At 32.5% G+C, this 24,666-nt stretch overlaps 1 protein-coding gene across 2 annotated transcripts; it reads left to right on the forward strand.

Annotated features, from left to right (window-relative positions):
• The first annotated feature begins 6,284 nt into the window (after nucleotides 1–6,284).
• LOC105333873 (uncharacterized) lies at nucleotides 6,285–22,294 on the forward strand. Of its 2 annotated transcripts, none has more exons than XM_066081376.1 (10): nucleotides 6,285–6,463; nucleotides 8,797–8,874; nucleotides 9,103–9,286; nucleotides 10,656–10,763; nucleotides 11,176–11,239; nucleotides 17,009–17,205; nucleotides 17,937–18,014; nucleotides 18,295–18,327; nucleotides 20,108–20,164; nucleotides 20,385–22,294. In XM_066081376.1, exons 1-10 carry the CDS (start codon nucleotides 6,425–6,427, stop codon nucleotides 20,984–20,986), a joined length of 1,440 nt encoding a protein of 479 aa, XP_065937448.1. In that variant the 5' UTR covers nucleotides 6,285–6,424; the 3' UTR covers nucleotides 20,987–22,294. The 2 variants fall into 2 exon arrangements, with proteins under 2 accessions (XP_065937448.1, XP_065937449.1); XM_066081377.1 differs by lacking the exon at nucleotides 6,285–6,463 and adding an exon at nucleotides 7,891–7,956.
• The last annotated feature ends 2,372 nt before the right edge of the window (nucleotides 22,295–24,666 follow it).

Genomic DNA, 24,666 nt, shown 5'->3' on the forward strand with positions numbered 1-24,666 from the left:
TGTATGTTTCAGTGGAAACTTAGAAGATGCATCAGGCGCGTAGTTAGGCGTATACGCAAGTGCTTCCACATCATGCACTTTCACAAAAAAACCCCTTAAAGAAGGTTGATTAATTAAAGAAGGTGTTGCAGTTCCTAAGCTAATTTCCCCAAAGGAGTTGCAGATAAAATGGAAAAATTAAAGTTACAGAATTTGATGTAATTATTTTTTTGCTTGCAAAGTTGTATATAAAGCAGGGTACAATTTTATCTGGAAAGTTGATATTAACTTTTATAAGAACATTATACAGAATTGAAAATGGTTACACAGACAAATGTGGCAGATTTCACGCTTTATAAAACAGGAATCCTCATTGTTGTTAAAAAACTGCCTCCTTGAAACAAAATTAATTTAATCTTAACTTTTACAGTAAGACAATTTCTTGAAAACTGTCATTTCCGATTTTTGTTTCATTGAGGCATATTTAAAAAAAAATCTAACTTTTGGGAAAGAATCATTAATACATGTACCTTTGAAGTGTATAAGAACTTGTTGTTAAATTCCCAATCTAAAAGAAACGTCTAGGTTACGTTGATGTACTGACAAACGACTTTCCGATAGGGGTTCGAATCCCAAAACAGTTTGAAATTTCTTTTAATCGCATGAAAAGGTAATGTATATAGAAAATTTAAGAATAACAGAATAAAGTTATTTAAACGCTTGTCAATGTAATTTTTTGCATGCGTGCATGCTTAATTTTTTTCAAGACTTCTTGCTGTGTCCATGTGAAGTCCCCATTATAATCTTGAGTTATAAACATTCAAAGGATTTAACACAATGTACGCATATATGTAGAGAGTTGATTTCCCCCCTTTTTATGAAATAAGCGGGTACGCCGATTTCAGAAATACATGCACAGGTTGTTAATAGCTGAAAAAAAGAAATCATTAAAAAAAGTAGGAATCGGTAATAAAGCAGTAGGTTAATGAAAATATGTACGGATAAATTTGTTCAACCTGTTTATCTGGACTTGGCGTTTATCTACAAGTTGATACTATAGAAACATGCGATGATTATAATTACAACTCCGACGGTTTTGAAGAGCCCGAATCAGACATTTCTACGGAAGCCCGTTGGTGCCACGTAGGAAAACTATTTTATCTGGCGGCCGCCAGATATATGTTAACACCAAAATACAAAATACATGACCATCTTCCTTACTGTATTTGGTGGTTGCCGAGTTCGATAGAAATTCGCGTAAAATGCTAGTGTATCACTGTATTTTGCCTACATACGGAACATACCCACTATGGAAAGTTTATCTCCATTCTTGTTTTCTTTGTATATAAATGATCTAGAAGATTATTTGTTAGATAAAAACGTAACTGGACTGTCTACAATTACTGAGGGAATTGAAAAGGAACTTTTTTTTATATTTAAAAATGTTTATCCTGTTTTATGCAGACGATACTGTTATTTTAGCTGAGTCTGCAAACGATTTACAGTTTGCCCTTAATGAATTCTATAGATACTGTGATACGTGGAAACTTACTGTTAATATTTGTAAAACGAAAATTGTTATATTTTCTAAAGGTCGTCAACCCAAATATGTCTTTTCATATAATGGTTTACCTATTGAAATAGTTAAGGAATTTAATTATCTCAGTGTAATTTTCTCAAGAACAGGTTCATTTTTCAAAGCAAAAAACGGCTATGTGAGCAAGCACAGAAATCCATGTACGGAGATATAAGGAAGATAAGAACTTTTAATTTACCTTGATTGTCAATTAGATTTATTTGATAAAATTGTTGTACCAGTTTTATTGTATGCATGCGAAGTTTGGGGTTATGAAAATATTGAGATTATTGAACGTGTCCATTTAAAATATTTGAAACATATACTTAATCTGAAAAGTTGTACACCTAGTTACATGGTATATGGTGAAACTGGACGATTTATCCTGTATATAACCATTTTTACTAGAATGATTTCATTCTGGGCCAACATAATCAATAGCAGTGAAAACAAGTTAAGCAAAATCATATATATGTATGTACGTATTCTTTTCGATAAGGGACAAATATTAAATCCATGCATGGCTATGCTCTTTAAAAAATGTTTTAGATAAATGCGGGCTTTCAAATTTATGGTGTGATCATGAATCTTACCATTATAACTCCAGTTGGATTAAGACAACTATTAACCAAAGGTTAAGAGATCAATTTTTACAAAAATGGCATAACGATATTGAGGAATCGACTAAGGGTGTTATCTATAGAATTATAAAACAAATTTTGAATGTGAACGCTACTTACTCTTGTTACCCAGTAAATTAAGAAAAATATTAGTTAAGTTTAGAACTACAAATCATCATCTTCCTGTTGAAATAGGAAGGTGGGGTATTGTTGAAAGAAGTAATCGTTATTGTAAGTTGTGTAATTGTAACAAAATTGGTGATGAATTTCATGTTATATTAGAATGCAAGGCATTAAGTAAATTGCGAAGTCAGTTTTTAGATACATATTACTGTTCTTCTCCTAACACTAAAAAGTTCTATGAAATCATGTCTTCAGTCGATTATATCACATTAAGAAAATTGTGTTTCTTTATATCAAAAATTAATCATACTGTTCGTTCACCCCACTTACTTTCTTGACCTTTACAACTATATTGTATATATGTAAATATGTTTGTTCTCCTTATGTACCTCTTGTACCATTATATGGTGTTGAGTGAAATAAACTGAACTTAAATTTTTCTTAACTGTTTGTTTAAAACATGTGGTTTTGTACTTTTTAAAGTGCCAAGCATACCTCAGCGCTTTATTGACGTTAGACTTCTACTTCCGGTGCATCAAATAACCGCCCCCTATGAGCAGAAGTATACATCATTCAAACTGGTTAGGGAGCCAGTTTCAGGGGGTTTATGCACATAACTGCACGGGCTATTATGAATCTAATTTACGGGATATTGTGAATTTAATGTAGAAGGCTTACATACATCATTGCAGGGGCTGCCACGCAGTGATGAGGAAATATACAGAATATCTGTTATATACATACAGAAGCTGGGTTAACGCTTTTCAGTACCATCAGTACTTTGATTACATATAGAGAGTGAAATGTTAATTTTCTTACTTAAATAGACAACGCATTTATACCAAGAGTTAACATTTGATAGACTAAGTTTAATAGTTTCTTTATACGCATTGTGTAGCAGGTAAGATTCTTCACATAATTCTAATGTATGCCAGTATAATACTATACTTTGAATTAATGAGAAATACAAAGGATAGCGTCCCAATTCAGAGATATTGCAATATTTGTGCTTTTTTCCCAGCTCCTAAGAGATATTTACAAAATTTGATATTTAAGTTTTCCATTTCCCAGGTTTTAAAGGTATCATATAAATGTTTGTCTTTTTCTTGTATGTGTAATGTAAAGGTTCCCTAAATTTCACAGCCATAAAATGCAATAGGTTTTATCATATGATCAAAAAGATGTAGAAATGTTTTGATAGGGGGTTGGGTAGAGTTTAGGTCTTTAAATATTTTGAAAGAGGCTTTGAGAGCTTTATTATATAGATCAGGTCTTGCTTCTTTAAATGAGCCACAGGAGGACATGATTGTACCTAGATATTTATATTTGTTAACACATCTAAGTGTGAATTTTCAAGAGTGAACTTCTCATTAATAAGGTGACCACTTTTGTTGAAAATGACAACTTTAGTCTTGCTTGTATTAATTTCTAAGCACAAGTCTTTGCAGTATTTATCAAGTATATCTAGTTTGTTTTGCAATCCTTTTCGGTCATCTGATAATAATACTATAAAAAATAGGTCATAAGCATATAGCAGTGAATTAATGTTCTTTTCAGAAAGGTTGACAGATCTGAAAAATCATTTAAAAATATCTTTAAAATGTTTGGGCTTATAACATTTCCCTGTCGAACTCCTATTTTGGTCTAGATGGGCGAGTTAACTTGTTACCTACTTTTACATAATTGATGCTATGTCTGTACATATTACACAATATATTGAAGAAAGGACCATTTATATCATACCCGCTATGTAAATATAGTAGTCTACGTAATGTATCTATATTTAGATATAACTCTTATTTAATTTTAACGTTAGGGAATATTCCCGCTGTTTTGCAAAAGCATTTTACACATTAAAAACTTGGGTTATTTTGCTGAAACTCCTTTTTCTGGATATTCAAAGTTAAGTGTCTCAAATACTGAAAACTCGCCAGCTTCCCCAAACCCTGCCTTAATTTGCTTCCAAAATAAACAAACCTTAGCTACGCTGCTGACTCCTGTGCAAAAATTTTCCTAAAATATACAGTTTGCAAAAAACTACCTAAAATAAATATTTTGAAAAAAAAACCCATATCCCCTCTATATATAAATTTTTCAAAATTTTTATTTAAGGTAATTTTTTGCAATGATTTTACATGTATACATTAGATTATAAATATGTCATAAAAGGATAATTTAAAGAAAAAAAACGAGTAAAATCTGGGGTGTAGATACTTGGAAGGGGGGGAGGGGGTCGGTCCTGTCCTCAAGCACCTGTTATTTATCAACTTTTTGGAAACTCATGGGATTTCTCTAAGTTAAACTGACGGTGTTGTATGAAGAATGGGATTGAGGGGGGGGGGGGGGGGGGGTCGGTCCTGTCCTCAAGCACCTGAGTGATAAATAAGACTCACACGTTGTATATTTTCTTTGCCAGAAAGAATATGATTTAACTTTATTTTGACAATTTTAGGGGGTGGGAACGCCAGGTGCACCCCCTTTAAATCCGCCACTGGTGTGGAAGCTTTAAGATTTCTGAAAACTTCAAATATTTATTGTCAATTTGAATTTATTTGTATTTCTTCATACGAATGTTTAAATGTGTGACAGTAAGGGTAAATTATAATGTATGTACTAATGATAGGAGACTCTATGTTATCAGAACTTGGGTCCCATCATTTTGACATCCTAGCATTTTGTCAATAAAATTAAATTATTTGTATTTCTTCATACGAATGTTTAAATGTGTGACAGTAAGGGTAAATTATAATGTATTTATTAATAATAGGAGACTCTAAGTTATCAGAACTTGTGTCCCATCATTTTGACATCCTAGCATTTTGTCAATAAAATTAAATTCTAGTTGTGCATTTATGCCAATGGAGATGATATTTATGTGTATATCAGCACTAACGTCCGTAAAAAAAATCATTCATTTACAAATAAACGAAATTCGTATCGCTGTTTATAATGTGAATATTTTTTTCACAATTACAATTGCATGTGACACATTTTTCATTCTATCGAATTTCAAATTTTGAATCCGCTAAAGTTTTAAGCTCCCTCCGCAGTCTCGAAAGAGCGATTTTTGGGAGTTGATTTTAATCAACTCTCCTATGCACTTACTCGGGCAAACTGAAAGTGAAACAGTGTTTTGACCTAAGCACAAATCGATAATGCTGACAACACTTAGTTCTTGAAAAAAATCGATAAATTCGATGCAATGTATTCTGAAGCATTGTTTTTCAAGAAAACTTATTTATTACTACCATGGAAATAGTAAGATTTGAAATGGTACAAACAGTTTAGATATTTTTCAAAGTCTTATGTATTCCTACGCTAGAGTTCAATGTAGTCTCGTTCAACCAGACGCTCGGCTGTCTCCGTTAATATCCGACAAAACTGAATCTCTCTTTCTTGTCGGACATGCGCGGATCTAGAGGGGGGGGGGGGGTCGGGGGGGTCCCGACCCCCCCTGGAAAATGAAAATTTATTAAATTTACATAGTAAAATTATCGCGAAAATATGCCTCGGACCCCCCCTGGCAAACACAATTATCCTTCGGACCCCCCCCCCCCCCTGGAAAAATTTTCTGGATCCGCGCATGTCGGAGATAAACGGAGACAGCCGAGCGTTCGGTTGAACAAGACTAGAGTTCAATTTTGCCTGGATCCATGCAATTTCTCAGAAATATTTCGATTACTGATACTACTTGCCATGCAAAATCATATATCGTTGATTTTAAATAAATGAAAATCGATAGAATCAACTCCCCTCAGTACTTCAGTACTTTGATTAAAAATGAGATATAGAACATCTCTTTAATGATCAGTTCTGACTTGTCGATTTATTTATTGTTCAGGTAGTCTCCAGTTAAAGAGAAAGCACTCAAACAATCTATGACAGGAGACGAAGACGGAACATATCGACCAGCACATGTACGCTTGCCAGCTAGATTCTGGTATGTGCAAGCGATATCATATGATAGAGACAGAGAACCAGTCTACTAGCCAACCATCTGAATTACGTCATGTCTGGGCTTCATTAATTATTGTCCTAAAGGAAAGTAGCAGTTACAAACGATTCACCTTATTCAACCACATTTTAATTTATCCTTTTTAAAAGCTCGATCATATATTTTACGAAGATGATCAAACAAAGAACAAAGGTCGGTACTAGGACTACCGTAAGTTTGAATTGTTAATTTTACCACATTAATTTTGTGTATAGAAATTAACATATATATACATGTATCGATTTTGTACGAGCAGAAATTGATTCTGGTCGACATTAAATAAAAACAAACTAAGAAATTGGGGGTGAGTGGGTTGGGATCTATTGCATTGATGGTAAAAATATTATTAAATTAACCGCTTTATCATGAATTTATGATTGCAGATAGACGTTATTATGCAGTGAAATAAAAAGGAAACCCAATTTGGGTCGAAGCCTAAACTTGTTTTGATTCAAGACACAATGTTTGAGTGTACTGCATGAGTGCTATACAATAGCATATCCATGTATTAAATTTTTTTTTTATAAACTTATAAATAATTCTTGATAGAGTACGTTGGTGATCCATGTAAAATATAATTAAACATATCAAATTCGCCTTTCTTGACAAAATTCAAGAATGAAGACTTATAAAAGGGGCACTAAGGTTACTATCTGCAAAGGACACTATGCAAATATTTAGACATGTTTTTATCTTACCTCACCGATTCAAATCGATGTTTAAATAATATGCTTGGTACATGTACATCTTAAAATTTGAACAAGAATGTGAAGGCTTTTCATTAATTTTACGTTTAATATCATAAACCATAGACACTTTTTAAGATTAATACCCCCTTCGTACCACCGCGTTCTTATCAAATGAGCTGGAAATTTTTTTTATATGCACGCAGTATAATACATTGAACATTATTTCCTCATAATGTTTCCTTGTACTGATTCTAACAATTACAACAATAAGGAAAAAGCTTCTGTGATTTCCGGAAAACAGAAAACAATGATATAATTATTCTGAAGATTTTATTTGAAAAAATTATGAAATTTTGTTTTCTTACTAAATAAATCTTTAAAAACATTTCTAACATCAAAGTCTATAGACAAGAGATACGGCAAATGTAGTAAATTGACGAGAAATAAATGCAGATTTTGTGCATATGCAATTATTTTAAAATAATCAGTATTTAAACTGTACACACATATGTTAATGTGAAAAATATTGTCGAAATGAGGATTTAAAAAACTAAGAATTTTTTCCACAATTCTCCGATTTTATGTAACTTTGTAAAACTGACTGTTTTTAAAACACGGTAAACAAAGTTAAATAGATAAAAAAAAATCTAGTTCACTGTATGTGCTGGTTTCTAAAATTCTGACAAGATTAAAAGGAACCGATACAGATTTGAGAAATCCCCTCTGAATACGATGAATGTTATTGAACTGTATAAAAAACCCATTTAAATAATAGTGTACACAGTGCTTGAGGTGTGATATCTTAAGAACTTATCAAGGTGAGACTCCGACCTAACTAATAAACGCTGGCCGATCACAATTGCACTCATATTATGTAACACAAATATGTACAGGTAAATAGTCCAAAGTCTTTGTCACTGCGCCACTGAAAGACAAGGCCTCATTTTAAGGAAGAAGTATCTTTAACTTAAAATGGTAAGTCTTTAATCTGGTTTTTTTTTGACAGTGGCGGTGTTGTTAGATGGAGATGAGATTGCAGTGCTTCCTGTTAATTAACATAATAGGAGCATTTTTTATGATAGAAGTATTAAGATTGAACAATAGCTGTACATATAAGAGAATTTACTCGTCGTTTACTGATATTTATTTATCAAATTATATTAAGAAGACCCGATGATCGTGGCCTTTTTCAGACTGTATTGATCTCCTTTAGAGAAGAGCACTTTATAAAATTATGAGTAAATCCCAATATTTAAAAGATAAAATTGATGGACTTTCCTTTTATAAATTATAGTTTATATCTTAACAAATCATATATTAAGATTTTGGGTAGATCTCTTGGTTAATTTGTTGACCATCCAGCCTCCTTAAGTACGTGACTATATATAGCTATATGCTTTATTTGGTTTCATAATAAATTCAGTCAACAATTTATCTTATGATAAGATTATTCAATCTTACCATGAAGGTATAAGCTATCTATATAAAACCTCTGAGCTTTTCAATCACTGCGATGTAGTCCCCGTTTTAAGAACATGCCATTATTCAATACTATGCATGTAAAGACTTGTATTTCAGGCTTTAAGTAACAAAGCGTATAAGGCCAAAATTCAGGATATATTTAGTTTGCATTTGGAAAAAAGTTTACGAAGTGCCACAATTAGATTTTGCACGGAAGATGAAGATTTAGCACGGAAATAAACAACATATTTCTGGAGTAACGACTGTTGACAGTTGTTAGGCTGTGGGAAGAAGTGTAGTGATTAAAATGTATCTAAAATGAAAAAAAAAATCAATCGATGTTTCTCTTTACAGATTCACAAAATCCTTATTCTGGAATTTGCTTTGGTTTGTATTCTCTCAACATCGGCAAAGTCGGAAGAAGAGAAAAAGGTACTATATCTACATGTACATGTTTAAGGCATATTTTCATCCCCGGTCCCTCATTGTTTTCTTGATTATGTTTTAAATTTTGTATTGCCTGCATATTAATGTCAGCAACTATAAATTGTAGCTATTGTATTCGTTGATATCCACAATACCAGCTATAGTACGTTTCATTTACCATATCATTACATGATTGAATAATACTGCATATGCTGATTTAGATTTTTTTAACAGCGATACAACTATGATTTTGAAGTCCAGCCTGTTGATAGATGCCCAATGAACGAGTCGGACTGGAAAGCTGCTTCAATAAGAGTTGGATGTAATGCCACATTTAAATACCACTGTCTCCCAGATAGATTTCATTCAACGCTCATCGAGTTCTGTTATACCAGTCATGGTTCCATGATTGGAAAAGGTATATAGTTTTCTGTGTGGCATGTCAAGGTTAAAACTTCAATATTTTGTCTTTTCCTTTATCATGTATAATTTTTCACTTTCACAAATTGATAAGATCAAATCTTGCTACGTTTGACATCACACACTTCTGTTCTTATGTAATTGAATTAATTTAACAGCCCTATACCACTAATTTTGACCTTTTTTCCTGGCATTTTTAACGAGGTCTATGATCAAAAGTTTGAAATGTGGCATCTTGAAATGTTTTATCAGCATTTTTTATTGTTTTTGCATTGCGTGACTTAAGATTATCTTAAAAAATAACAGAGGTAAAACCAACAAAAAATATGAATAAATTTTTTGACAAACAATCAAAATCATAACTTTACGGTGTATTTATCCTTTTGAACTAATTTTGCGCTGCGTGTCATATAATTAATGATATGAAAACCAACAGAAAAGTTGCACAACTATGTTGACTAATATATCATAACATAATTTTATGGCATTAATATAGTGAATTAATTTTAAAGTTTTTTTTCGAAATTCCTCTGTTTGGTACAAGTCTAATATTTTTGTTTTAGCTTAAGGTAACTTCATACTCGTAAAATTCTCTGATGACAGTTGAAAAACTGAATTGATTTCAACTTAATAGACTTAAATTTCATCAATTATTAGAAAAAATATACATGTCATCACAATTTTTGAGATACCAGATAAACATAAACTAAAGCATATTTTAGCATCAGAAAACCGTATTTATTTGTTAAAAGTAAAATTTTTGGGGGCAGAATTTTGTTTTTTTTGTTTAATTTTATTGTCAACTTTATCAGAAAACTAAAACTACAAAAATATTTTAAAATTAATCGTTGGGATAAGAAAAACTATGGCATTTAGACATACAACTGAAAGAAAGGTCAGAAAAAGAGTTATTTCCCCTTAGCATCGATAAAATGTATAAAAAATTGGAAATTGAGGATAAAATTAAGCTGTGAAAATATCTTGAACTTAACAGTATTCTAATTACATCCATGTGATCATATTCACATAAAATAAATAAAACTTTGTCGCACAAATTTTAAAGAATTCAATGTTATAGTAATATAGTAAAAATATTGAATGTTATTTTACATATTTAGAACTAATTTTACTCGTGGCATTGATCGTTATAACAATCCGAATTAGACAACTCAAGTCCATCGTCGGAAACCCACGGTCGGCTGTGGGGTTCCGGCGATGACTCAAACCCTGAGTAAACAACGTCCTACTTTAAATCTAAATTTTAGGACAGGTCATGATTGTTATCACAAATTTTATCATCTATTTGAATTTTCTATTAAAGACAATGCAAATGATATCAAACCAATGAACGGTCTTTGTACTTTTAGGAAACTGTGTAGAACTTGCTTATAGTGGGGTTCTAAATAACGTGAAATGCGAGAACTTTACTGAAGGATGTCCTGATAGTCCCTATTTGAGCGATGAAATATACAAATGTAAGTATGTTCATTATACAGACGAACTGAGAATACCTGGATATCTCAAAAATTTTCATAAACAAATTTAAACTATATCGTTATTTTTAGGAAATAACGAAAAAGAATTGAACATCTAAGATATTAAATTAATTGAATTATAATAAGACTAAGTTATTTTTTGACTTAACAATTACATGTACGAGTAGATGACAGGTAATCACTCTGTGACTATAATTGGAATGGTAATAATATATATGTTAAAAAAAAATTGAAACAAATTTTTTGTTGTGTGATAATGAGTGTTTGTTTTTGTTAACTCCTAAACACGTTTCGTTTTACATGTATAACAAGTTACATATTTTATATAAATTATATCATGGTTTAATTACATTATTTGTAATTTGATTTCTTATATTAATTTGCATTTAAGATCCAGTCTGCCTGAATCTGACTCTCCGGTGTTTCACATCAGACAAAAATTGCTTGTATAAGAAGTAAGTTTCGACATAAATTTCGTGATTGAGTGACTTAGGTGACTTATTCCTATCGGTCTTCGTCCCTCATCGTCCGTCGTCTGTCGTCCGTTATTAATTTTACATTTTTAACTTCTTGAAAACCACAAGGCCATTTGTTACCATGTTAATACGAAGCATTTCTATGTTAAGTAGAATCTACATTGTTAAATAAATAAATGCATGGTTATGATATCCATAAAGCCTTCTACCAAAATTGTGAAATTCATGACCCATGGGTCAGGGGTTCAAGCCCTAGGTGGGGCCAATATGGCCAAATATTGAAAATGTATTGAATATAATAAAGTCTATTTCCATCTATATTTGAGAAAACCCAAATGCATTGTTTTATTGCCCACAAAACCCTTTATCAAAATTGTGAAACTCATGGCCACTGGGTCATGGATTCAGACCCTTGGGCATATAGTGAAAATGTATTAAATCATAAGGGAGGTGTAAACATTTTTTGAAAAGGCTTGTTTTCGTCCAAAACGTACTAAAACTTGTCAAAAGATACAAAAGCAATAAATATGACGTTAAACATGACGTTCAACATGTTTTGTATGCGAAAAACCCATATAAGGGCAGACCAATGCAATTATAATCACTTAAAACTGCGCAGCTACAGACTTTAATTTAAGATTTCAAATCCTAAAAAATATAAAAAGAGATCATATATGTCCCTTCTGTTGAGAAAGAGGTCAAAGCTTGCTTATTTAAGTTGTAACTTTGTCGCAAAAGAGGGTTCCCTATTCTTAAAATGGGTTTCAAAAACTATCAATTTGCACGAGATATTTTTGTCCTTGTCTATGGAGATACATTAAAGTTATATTGTCATTGAAAAAATGTTATTATTTTAATTAAAGGCAATTAATTTCTTGGACCAATATCCTTCTTTTAAAAAAAATTCAATTGAATTGAAAAAACGAAAGCAAAACAATTGGATCTGGTGTAGAGATGTCTGTCGCATTCAGCCTATGTGTTTTGAATTGACAATTTATTTGTTTTGATGAAAATATAATGTCAATGTGCCTACATAGATGCGGAAGTTCTAAGAATTTTCTTGTTTTAAAAATAGATCCTATGCCGACTGATAAAAATAGGTTACCCTATTTTGAGGCAAAGTTTCTACGTTATTGTGCAAAATTCAACCTTTTTCTCAACAAATGGTTGTAGAAAGGACATTGTTTTTCTTCTTTAAAACAATTTTTAATCAAATACAAATTCAGTTATTCAATTCATTACTATTTTACAAATGAACATGCATAGAAAAGCATAAAAATGCAAAGTAATGCCATGTAATGCCAGCATTTCACTAGATATTTGGAAGTAATGCATTACATTATCATTACTTGTAATGCTAAAATTGTGGCATTACATATTACTAGCATTACTTTGAAAATATGTAATGCATTGCAATGCATTACCATTACATTTAGCATTACCCCATTTCCTAGTACGTGTTATAATCCTAGCAGCTGTGTTTTGAATCCTTTGAAGTCTTCACAAGGAACTGGTACATACATCGTGTAGTAAGACAATACCGTAGTCCAACCGAGAGGATACAAGGGAACATACAAGGGTTTTACTAGCACTCTCTGATATAAGGGGTCGAATGCGACAAATTTTTCGCAGTTGGTTGTAACATGATTTTGCGATGTTTCGAATCTGGTGATCCATATTCAGTACCGAATCAAAAATGAATTTTTTTTTACAATTACTGAGGCGTTCATTTTGTTGCAGTCAAAATTGATGCTGAGATTTTTTAATTGATTTTGTGTTTTGGAGCGAAGACATTAAGCCCTGTTTTTTTTCTTGATTAATCTTCAAATAGTTTGGATACATCCAAGAGATAATACTAGACAGACACATCTGCAAACGAAATGCTATATATTTCCAGTTGCTAGTAGGTGTAATTGCCATATACAGTTGAGTATCGTCGGAATACCACTGAAAAACATGTTGTGTTTACGGCAAATATCACAAATTTTTTAAGCAAACAGGCTGTAAAGCTTTGCTCCAAGGACCGAACCTTGTAGAACACCAAAATTCAAAGTCTCCAGACTTAGATTGGCCTATAGCAATACATTGATGTCGATCACTGAGGTATGACTGTATTCATGACAAGGCAAATCCTGTTACTCCAAAAGAAAGTTCTAGGCGATTTATAAGAAAAGTGTGGTCTATTACATCAAATGCTGCAGATAAGTCCAGCATCAACAAAACAACACACATTTCTTTGTCTAGAGCAGATGATATGTCTGGATGGACTCTCAAGAGTGTTCTCCGTTGAATGATGTGCACAGTATGCTGACTTTTGTCTATCATGCAGGTTGTTTGATAGTTAATGATCCCCTAGCCTAGAATTGACTTGCAGGAAAAGCCAATATGACAACATAGTGAACATTATCAAATTTTAAAATATATTCTTCTGTACTTTCATATCGGTGGAGATAAACTAAATACATTGTTATTATGTTGATAATATCCACTTTTTAAATAGTGAAATTCACAACCCTTTGGGCAGGGATCGAGTCTTTTTAAGGGAGGGGAAGGTGACAAATATGGCTGTATAGTGAAAATATATTTTTGGCTCACCTGAGCCAAAGGCTCAAGTGAGCTTTCCTGATCACAATTTGTCCGTTGTCTGTCGTAGTCGTCGTTGTTGTTGTAAACTTTTCACATTTTCATCTTCTTCTCGAGAACCACTAGGCAGATTTCAACCAAATTTGGCACAAAGCACCACTAGGTGAAGGGGATTCAAGTTTGTTCAAATGAAGGGCCATACCCTCTTTAAAGGGGAGATAATTGAGAATTATTGAAAATTTGTTGGTATTTTTCAAAAAACTTGTTCTCAAAAACTATTCGGCCTGAAAAGCTTAAACTTGTGTGGAGGCATCCTCAGGTAGTGTAAATTCAAGTTTGCAAAATAACAGTCCCTAGTGGTAGGGCGGGGCCGTAATGGCGGTTTGAATTTTTACATAGGAATATATAGAGAAAATCTTTAAAAATATTCTGGGAAAGTTTTCGGTCCAAAACTCAGTACTTAGTGTGAAAGCACAGGTTATGCAGATTTAAGTTTGATGAAACCATGATTCCCTAGAGAATCAAAGTACTGAGAGTACTGAAAGATGGGGTCTTGAAAGTTTGAATTTGTAATTGTCCTGGATTTCCTCGAATCTGCTTCCAAAATTTATGAGGTTGAATTAGTTGTTACAATCTATTTTAACTCGGCTTTTTTGCAATTGTCTGATACTTTGTCTAAATTTTACTCAATCCCGGCCTTATAATTGTAGAAAATTGACACAACGGTTTATTATGTAAAATAAGACCCCAAGGAAAATTTTTAAAAATTACTACTAACCGGGAAAATCAAACAACTATATCAAAGTGGATAATTTTAATCATTAGATTTATTCAATTTTGTGATCTAAGGGAAAATCCACAAGTCGGACGGTATTCGTAATAAAAGTTTTAGGAAAACCCCGAAAACTATAAAACTGCTGAATTATCAAACAAAGTGAACATTTGTATACCGATAACAAACACAGGCACCTGACGTTAGAAATATTTTTTACAATAAGATTCCAAGAACTTTGACAATAAAAAGATGTGTCACGTCGCCATTTTGATTTTTAAGACTTGTCTGACACGATTTTCTTCATTTGCGATTCATGCAAAATTAATAGGTAAAAATAAATCCGTTCGCCACTTAATACTTTTTTGTGTAAACTCGTGCATCACCTAAACGAATTACGATACAACCGTTCCTTTCATTAAAAATCATACTCCGAAAATCAGAGACATAATGGTAATGTAATGCATTACTTCAAGAAAATTAAGTAATGGTAATGATAATTTAATGCCCTAATTCATGAAGTAATGGTAATGTAATGCATTATTTTACAAAGTAATTCACCCCAAGCCTGATTCCAACTAAGCCGGAAAACATGAACATTAACATTTAACTTGGTTCTTTAATCGATAAGATTGTATATATTATATGATGTATAAGTCTTCCAAAATGTATAATCTATTATAGATTTTGCTTACAATGCATTGTTTAAAATTTAAATTCATTTAAATCAACTAAAGAGCCAACGAACGAGAAGGCAAATTCAGACTAGATTTTTTTTCTTTGTACAAAATTCCTTTAGAGACGAACAGCAGTCATACCACATGTAGACTGGAAGCCAATGAAACACTTATTTTATTTGTAAAACATCTGTGTATAACCCGTTCCGATTTTAGCTTCGGCTTGCGCATGAAGTTTGGTAGTATTAAGGTGAAAGATTGTCAAAATAAAATTTACAACTTTTCAAAAATGGCGCATTGCGTTTGGGAACTTTAATTTTGTTTTTACTATCAAGCTCTTCTATTGATTAATGAGCTCGTACACCAACTGAATCGTCAACGGCGCTGTGCATTCAGTTACGTAACTCATTCCACATTTGAACCCGAGCAAGAATATTTTGATCACTGAAACTATTTGTTATTTTCTAAATAGAATTTGTTTATACACAGAGGGCTTAAAAAGATTTAATGCATGTTTTCATGATTCATATTTACTGAAATGCATGAAAACTTTCTGCACTATTTTCTTACGCGTAGACTCAATTCATGTGTTCTACGCGTGCCATCCGGTTTGAGACTTCGGCTGACAGTAAACCAATAGACGGGGTCGCGTGACCCCGTCTAAAAATGGGGCCACGAAATGGGGGGGGGGTATAAAGGAATAAAGAAAAATCTTCTTACAGGTACAACAACAAAAGGGGCTTGGTATTTACCAAAAAAAGAGGTGGATAAAAATTGGCAGATTTTTTTAGCAAGATCTACTGTACTTGGTTGCCAAGATATTTTGATACTGTAATGCTAATTTGATCAGAATTAAGGCAATTGTTGCTCAGATGAGCGATATGGCCCCTGGGCCTCTTGTTTGAAGTCACTTGTGACACTTGGGTAATCTATTGCCGTTAATCTTACGTTGTCTGTGAACAATTTAATCATTTTAAAATGAAAAATTTAAAGGTAAATAAATTGTCACTTTGCCATATTCTGTAAATAAGATATTACATGATATGCTTTAATTTCCTGAGCATTATATATGCTTGTGTGCGTTTGAAATGTAACTTTTAATGTTATAAAAGATTGACTAACAAAGGTTTGCAGGTCTCTGTTAACGAAAAGTTTAAAATGTTTGGCCCCTGGAGTAAAGGGTGTAGATAATTTTTCTGACTCTCGCATTCCCCATTTATGACTTTATGTTTGCAAACATCCTAAATAAAAGCAGGATAATTTGTCAAAGAAGTATCGGATGAAACTTTTAAAAATAGAAACATGAGATTCTGACAGGTCCATCTAGGGGCTTTGTCACTGGAGTGACCATCAAGGCCTGTGGGCCTCTTGTTATAAAAACAATATAATCTAATATATGTTTATAACGCGCTATTTTTAATAGGCCTGATTTAAAAAAAGTTTACATTTGTATTACCCTTTTAATGACACATAAATGGCTAGCTCCAAACCACGTATCAATCTGCATTACTTTACTTTTGAATTTTGCTCGATAGATAGCGTTTTATTAGTATCATTCATCTTGATTTATATACTTATGATAAATAATATTGAATGTTTAGGAATAAACTCAATAGTTGCAGTATTTGTACTCATGTAAACTTGGTTGGAACAGTTTAAATTTGGATACCTATTTGGTTTTTCATGTTTGTGTTTTCATTCTGTTTTTTTAAATAGATGGATCAAAATACAGTTACTGACAGATTTTACAAAAGTGGAAAATAATCAGGACAACACAATGGACAACACAATGGACAACACAATGTTCTACGTATTTCTTATACTCTTCGTTGTTTCTGCCATTTCAAACATTTTTGTCGTACTTTTTTGCTACATTTATAAGAGTGGACAATGCAATTGCAAAACAAAGAAACGTGAGTTAATAATTTATTTCACCAACCAACTGTGATAAGAAAATGTCTTCATTTATTACCTAGATTTTTATTTGTATTTATTTTGGTAGATAGATTTCCTCTAGCTGTGTTTTTTTTAATGTAATTTTATAACTAGAATGTACTATTGGTAAAAAAATAACTATAAAATATTACAGCTGTGTTTATATGAAATGCATTGAAAATTTAACAACACGAGGCATACAGAACTATCGAATTTGATATATACACACTGAGCCAGCATATTGAATTATAAAATCGTTAAGTAATGTTGATAAAATTTGGATAAATTCAGATTAAAATCGTCAGTCGGTTTTTGTTGTTAAAGCGCAACTCCCCTTAAACCACTTTACAGAACGTTAAGAAACTTTGTTTTTAATTGGGACATAATGAGCTGTTTTTCAGCCCATCACCTCTTAAAATCTTTCAGTAAAATTACAAGACACTTTTCTTGAAATTTTGCTTTTCAAAGTATTGTAAATTTAATCGATAAAAATTCACGTTAAAAATTATTTTTGTGTATTAATATCAATATAGAATCATATGCACTGTTGTAATGATCTACAATCTGAAGTTAAAACCAGAAAAATAAGAAGACTTTTTATTAGTTCCAAGTTTCATGCATTCATTTTTATCCATATTTCTTAACTAGATACTATGCAAAGGTACACCGATTAACAAAAAAACATTCATTTTATGATTACTTTCAACAGGGGAAGATACAAGTTTAGAAATTTCAAGGAAGTGTTTATCGACAAGTTTGTCTGGAGACGTTAAAGAAAAAGAAACACGTAAGACAAACAAAAAACAAACAAAAATGTTAATCAATTAAATTTGAAGAAGTATTGTTTCAACAGAACGTCTTTTTCTAATTTCATGTTTTCGTTAATACTAAAGTTAATCAATAATTATAATAACAATTAAAAGTGATTGAGTTTTTGAAAAGTTTTGAATACATACAACAAAATATGAAACAAAAATATCTCCATCATATATATAAATCTTTCTGCTTGTCTGTTTTCTTTATATTTGAAAAACGAATTGAAATACTTAAAAATTTATTTTTTGCAGTAATTGAAAGGAGACCTGAAGATGACTCATCAGGTAATTGTTAAACCTTTTTAGTTAACCTGAGCTGAAGGCACAAGTGAACTTTCTGATCAAAAATGTTCAGTCAAAGCAGGTTTAAATATTGGAAGAAAATGCTATCCTTACCAAATTTTATTGTTATGTAAATTGTCGATGTAACCTTTTCATATTGGCACTTTAGGGACGATCTTTGAAAATAAGATAGGGTAGTTAAACAATCCCTTTTAAAGAATATAATATCAAAATTTTCTGATTTATGTTTTTTTGTGTTTCTAAATTATGACTATCAAGGGTCAGGAAGCGGCCCTATCAAGCATTTATTATCATAGATATAGAAAAAAAAAGAATTAAATTTTAGTCTGAAGAACGAAAAGGACCTAGAAATATTGTAGAAGAAAGCTATTATGAAAAGTTATGTTAAGTATAATGTTGGTGTGGGTTGAATTGTAGAACCACATTAAAACTGTTTGAAGAGAGTTGTTTGCAGAAGAATTTTCTTTGTTTTTATTTCTTGTCAGTTGCCTTCATTGACGTTTGGAAAAAATATGTTAAGTCTTTAAATTCAAAGCATGGTACTTCATTTACCTTCACAATTTTCAGGCAATATTAAAATAAGGGGTACCTTTACAAACAGATTTGCGGAAATAAGATGAGGTTTAAATAATCTGCTGTAATGTTAATACTAATTTTTCAAACTGTGATCCCTTAAATTTTGGGCCCAGGAAGCGTTTGAAAGTTTTGAATAAAAAATATTGAAAATTGTTTAACATCTTTCTCGGACACTTCAGTGCTACAATATATAAATAGTGCCTGTTTGGGAGGGTAACAGTTGAAATTGACACCCCGAGGAAACCATTGTCAACCGACGCGAAGCGGAGGTTGACAATGGTTTTCGAAGGGTGTCAATTTCAACTGTTATCCTCCCAAACAGGCACTATTTATTTTATTATACTGAATGTCTTAATTTTAGAGAATTTTTATATTGCTTTTATATAGAAATGACGTGAATTCTACGGCGAACCGTACGCGCATAATTTACGCGCATGCAACAATTCGTTGTGTTACCCGTTGCTAAGTGTGTTGCTAACGCTGAGGGTAATAGAACGGATTATCAACTGCGTCTAAACCAATCAGATTTCAGTATGTAACATGAAAGTAAAATAAATTGCTATAATTAGATATGCTTGCATTCTAGCTCATAAAGTGTAGATTCTAAATTATGACCGTTAGAATGAACCTACGGAGATATTCAAAGTATGATGTAGGAATACATTTAAGAATTTGATTTAAACCTTAACCCCACTGCAATGCTACAATTTGCAATATTATTATGTATTAAAGTATTCCAATTCTCATTTGATGACACAACAACCATTGAAACATCACTAGCTAAATAGTTATATTTGACTTTATAAAGCTGCTTAGATTAGGGTTATGGCCAATGTTTATTACTTAGGTAAAAAATGTGGCCCCTGGGCCTCTTGTTTTCATAACGCTTCTTAAAATAATGAATTTGTAAAGGATAAAAGGAACTGCATAAACAAAACATGAGTACATAAATATACTTAAGGTGGCGGAGTTATGATTGTTTCCCAGAAAGACGAATAAATTTAATGTTTTGTCATTTATTTTATTTGACCGATGCTAACAACAACTATACCACCTTTCAAACGTTATATCATTAATTTCAATTTATGCATACTTCCCAATTGGGATGGAATTGAGTATAATAAAAATGTGTGCTATTATATATACAGTTTATTCAAAATCAGTAATGATGTGGCGTTTGTTTCAGTGGAAGACACCGCCAACTTCATAGATAGTTGTCAACAACACGAATCTACACTTCCAAGTATGACATCTCGTTTAATCATAATGAAGTATGCTTTTGAAGCATGATATTTCGTCGGAATACTATACCTCGTTCGTAATGTAAACATGCATTAAATACAATCATAATGTTAGTATATTTGTGAACCTCTTGAAAAATCCACGCATCCACACAATGCAAAATTCATTCAATTTTAAAAAAGTAATAACATTTTATGTTTTACACGTATTTTTCTTTATAGCTGATTTACAAGTACAACTGGAAATTGAAAGTGAGCTTACTTTTGATGATATCTATCTATCACTGTTGTTGAGAAGACACTGTCGAAATGGTGCTTTTGAAAGTTTTAATTATTTATTGCAAAAGAAGGTTTTGGAAAGTAAGAATATCAATCGTATAAAACTTTTGACGGCACATGACAGAGATGGATACACTTTATTGCACTGTGCAGCTGCTGGTGGCTCTAAAGATATTTTCAAATCATTGAAAGAAGCAGCTCATGAAATAAAAATAGACGACACAACATATGGCGGTCATACAGTATTGCATATTGCCTGCAAACATGAAGAATTTGGTACATGTATGAGTTCATATTTATTGTCCGACGAAAACAACTCCAACCTTCTTTTGAATAAAAAATCAAACCAAGGTTGGAATGCAGCCCATTTTGCTGCTGTGGGTGGAAATATAGACGTTTTGAAACTTCTTGCAAGTAAAGAACTTGACATCAAAAGTGAAACCAATAATGGCTTAAACGTTCTTCATATTGCATCTATACATAAGCATACAGAAATGTGTAAACATCTTATTAAAGGAGAAAAAACCAAAAACACTGATAGATAAAGCAGATGCACATGGTTGGAACATTGCTCATTTTTCAGCCATGGTTGGAGACAACGGTATTTTCGATTTAATAAAAAGTGTAAACAATGTGAAAACCCATCGACAGAAGACCATTTTGCATATCGGTTGCGAACATGGGCACTTAGATTTCTGTACAAGTGTACTTAGGAGTCAACCCAACTTTTTATACGATGTAGATGACGAAGAATGGAATGCATTACATTATGCTGCAAAAGGAGGAAATATCGAGTTGTTTAAGGAAATGGAGATAACATTAGGAGAAAGTAAATTTGCAACAACTGACAACGGAAAAACCGTGTTGCATATTGCTTGCATTAACAACCAAGTAAACATTTGTCAATACATCTGCAGTCCAGATTCGCAATATCACAAAATAATAAATAAAACAACAAAATTGAAGAAATGGACAGCGGCGCATTACGTAGCCGTTGAAATTAAAGAAGACAAGAGTGAGGAAAAGCTTATTGAACTTCTTCACAAAGGTGGCCTTGATTTAACATATACTACAGTCGATGGTTACACTGTGTTGGGGATAGCCTGTGAACATAGAAACATAACATTGATTGGCTATTTGATAAAACGTCACCCATATCTTCTTAATATTGAACAGACGAAGCTGAAAGAGGTAGCAGAAGCAACAAATGAAAAAGAAGTAATTAAAAAAATAAATGATGCTATAGCGGAAGTAAACCAAACTGTCGAAAGATGAAATATATATAGAGATATCTTAGAACGTGTACATGTAACAAGGAGATTGAATAATCGAATACTTTTAAAAGTCATTTTTCAGTGTTCAACGCAAAGAACTACAGCAAAACAGCATATGAAATAAACAATGATTTTCTCTCAAATGAGTAATGTAAAAAAACGAGAAAAAACCGATGTCAGTGAGTGAATATTATAAAAAAGATTGAATAATATATGTTTGGGAGGGTAACAGTTGAAATTGACACCCGGAGAAAACCTTTGTCAACCGACGCGAAGCGGAGGTTGAAAATGGTTTTCGAGGGGTGTCGATTTAAACTGTTATCTGTTATCAGGCACTGTTTATTTTATTATACTGAATGTCAATTTTAAAGAAAACTTAAATGCTTTTTTATAGGAATGACTTAAATTCTACTGCGAACCGTACGCGCATCATTTATGCGCATGTAACAATTCGTTACGTTACCCGTTGCTAAGTGTGTTGCTAACGCTGAGGGTAATAGAACGGATTATCAACTGCGTATAAACCATACAGATTTCAGTATTTAACATGAAAAAATAATAATATATAAATAGTGCCTGTTTGGGAGGGTAACAGTTGAAATTGACGCCCCGAGGAAACAATTGTCAACCGACGCGAAGCGGAGGTTGACAATGGTTTTCGAGGGGTGTCGGTTTCAACTGTTATCCTCCCAAACAGGCACTATTTATTTTATTATACTGAATGTCTTAATTTTAGAGAATTTTTTTTATTTCTTTTATATGGAAATGACGTGAATTCTACGGAGAACCGTACGTGCATAATTTACGCGCATGTAACAATTCGTTATGTTACCCGTTGCTAAGTGTGTTGCTAACGTTGAGGGTAATAGAACGGATTATCAACTGCGTCTAAACCAATCAGATTTCAGTATTTATTATGAAAGTATAATAATACAAAATACCAAAGAAAAATACAAATTTAAACAAGAGGCCAATTGGCCTTAACGGTCACCTGAGTAGCATATAGCCCATAAACAAACTTGTCGAGGAGTCTCATATATGCATTTAATTAATAAGGTTTCATTCTGGAGTAGAAAAATTATAAATTTGTACTGACGACCACCTCCCTGCCTGAAATCTTTAAAAAAGAATTGTGAAACCTATAATTTTGGCAAAAAACTTAAAGATCTGGTCTACAAAATCATGAATTCCGTTTTCCTTTCAGGTGTGTGGGAGTAATGAAGATAATTTTTTTTTACATTATGTATTAACACCTATGCATCCATTTTGGCCCTGCCCTAGAGTCAAAACCCATACTCCAGGGGACATGAAAATTAAAATTTCCTCGTTAACATAATTATAAGTCAGTTTTTTATACAGATGTGTGAGAATAGAAATTTTTTTTTTTTAACATTATATGTATTAACACTATATTGCCATATTGCCCCCCCCCCCCCCCCCCCTCATGTCCTAACCACCTGACCCAAGGGCAATGAATTTCACAATTTAGGTATTTAGGTAGTGTATATCAAAACCATGTATTCAGTTATTTTCCCACATGTGTGGGTGTAGAGAACATTTTTTAAGATTTAAAACATTTTTTCTATATGACCATATTGGCCCCACCCTAGAGCCTGAACCCCTAACCCAGGGGTAATGAATTTCACAATTTTGGAAGAGGGCTTCATTGACATTATAACCAGGTATTTAGTTTTTCACAAATATATATGGGAGTTGAGAAGAAGATTTTCTAAGATTGAATACATTTTTACTATATGGCCATATTGTCCCCACCCTGGAGCCTGAACCCCTGACACATGGGTCATGAATTTCACAATTTTAGTAGAGGGTCGCATGGACATCATAATCATGCATTTAGTTTTTTACAAATATATATGGGAGTAGAGAAGAAGATTTTCTAACATTTGATACATTTTAACAATATGGCCATATTGGCCCCACCCTAGAGCCTGAACCCCTGACCCAAGTAATGAATTTCACAATTTAGGTAGAGGGCTTCATAATAATGCATTTAGTTTTTAACAAATATATATGGCAGTAGAGAAACAGATTTTCTAAGATTAAATACATTTTTACTATATGGCCATATTGGCCCTATCCTAGAGCCAGATCCCCTGGCTCAGGGGCAATGAATTTCACAATTGTGGTAGAGGGCTTCATGGACATCATAACTATGCAACCAGTTTTTTCCTCGCATGTGTTGGAGTAGAGAAGAAGATGTTTGAAATTTTTATCTTTTTGCATATTTGGCCCCACATGTTGCGCCCCGAGGGTGGTAGAGTCATGATTTTTACAATTTAGATTCCTCTTACCATAGAAATGCCTAACACCAAAAATGGTAAGAATCAGCCTTGTAGTTTTTAAGAAAAAGTTAAAAATGTTAAATTGTTTACGCACGACGACGGACGAAAACGGATAGCAATATGTCACCTGAGTTTACTCAGGTGACCTAAAAATGTACAGACATATTTATAACATTATACAATAAAAGCCTATGATCAAGCATTGACTCCATGTTCCTAAGCAAGAAATAGACGATCGTAAGTGTTTATATTTGGCTTCTAAATATCATTGTTCCGAAATACTTCTTTGTGTATTGTACCTCTATGACATTATTAAATACCTTAATACTTTAACTGTACATTGATCAAGCTATATTCCCAAATAATTTTAACGCTTGTGATATAAATTTATTTTAGGGCAGGAATTTCTAATGCTACATCTTTCACTGATGTTGGGAGGGCCTTATACTCTTCACTCATCGTTTGCGTCCGGACCTGTTTAAAGCTTTTGGAACAGGTTCTGAATATAAGTTTTTAATGGTTCTATCTTCACCAAACTTGCATGGACTTGCAGCGTTAATATTAGAATATGTAATACATTGTTGTATGATATGGAGGTTGCTTCAGATACAGAACTTGATCTTGTTTATCTGAATGCTGGCTTACATT

This window comes from Magallana gigas, chromosome 4, assembly GCF_963853765.1.
Source record: "Magallana gigas chromosome 4, xbMagGiga1.1, whole genome shotgun sequence".
NCBI classification, from domain to species: domain Eukaryota; kingdom Metazoa; phylum Mollusca; class Bivalvia; order Ostreida; family Ostreidae; genus Magallana; species Magallana gigas.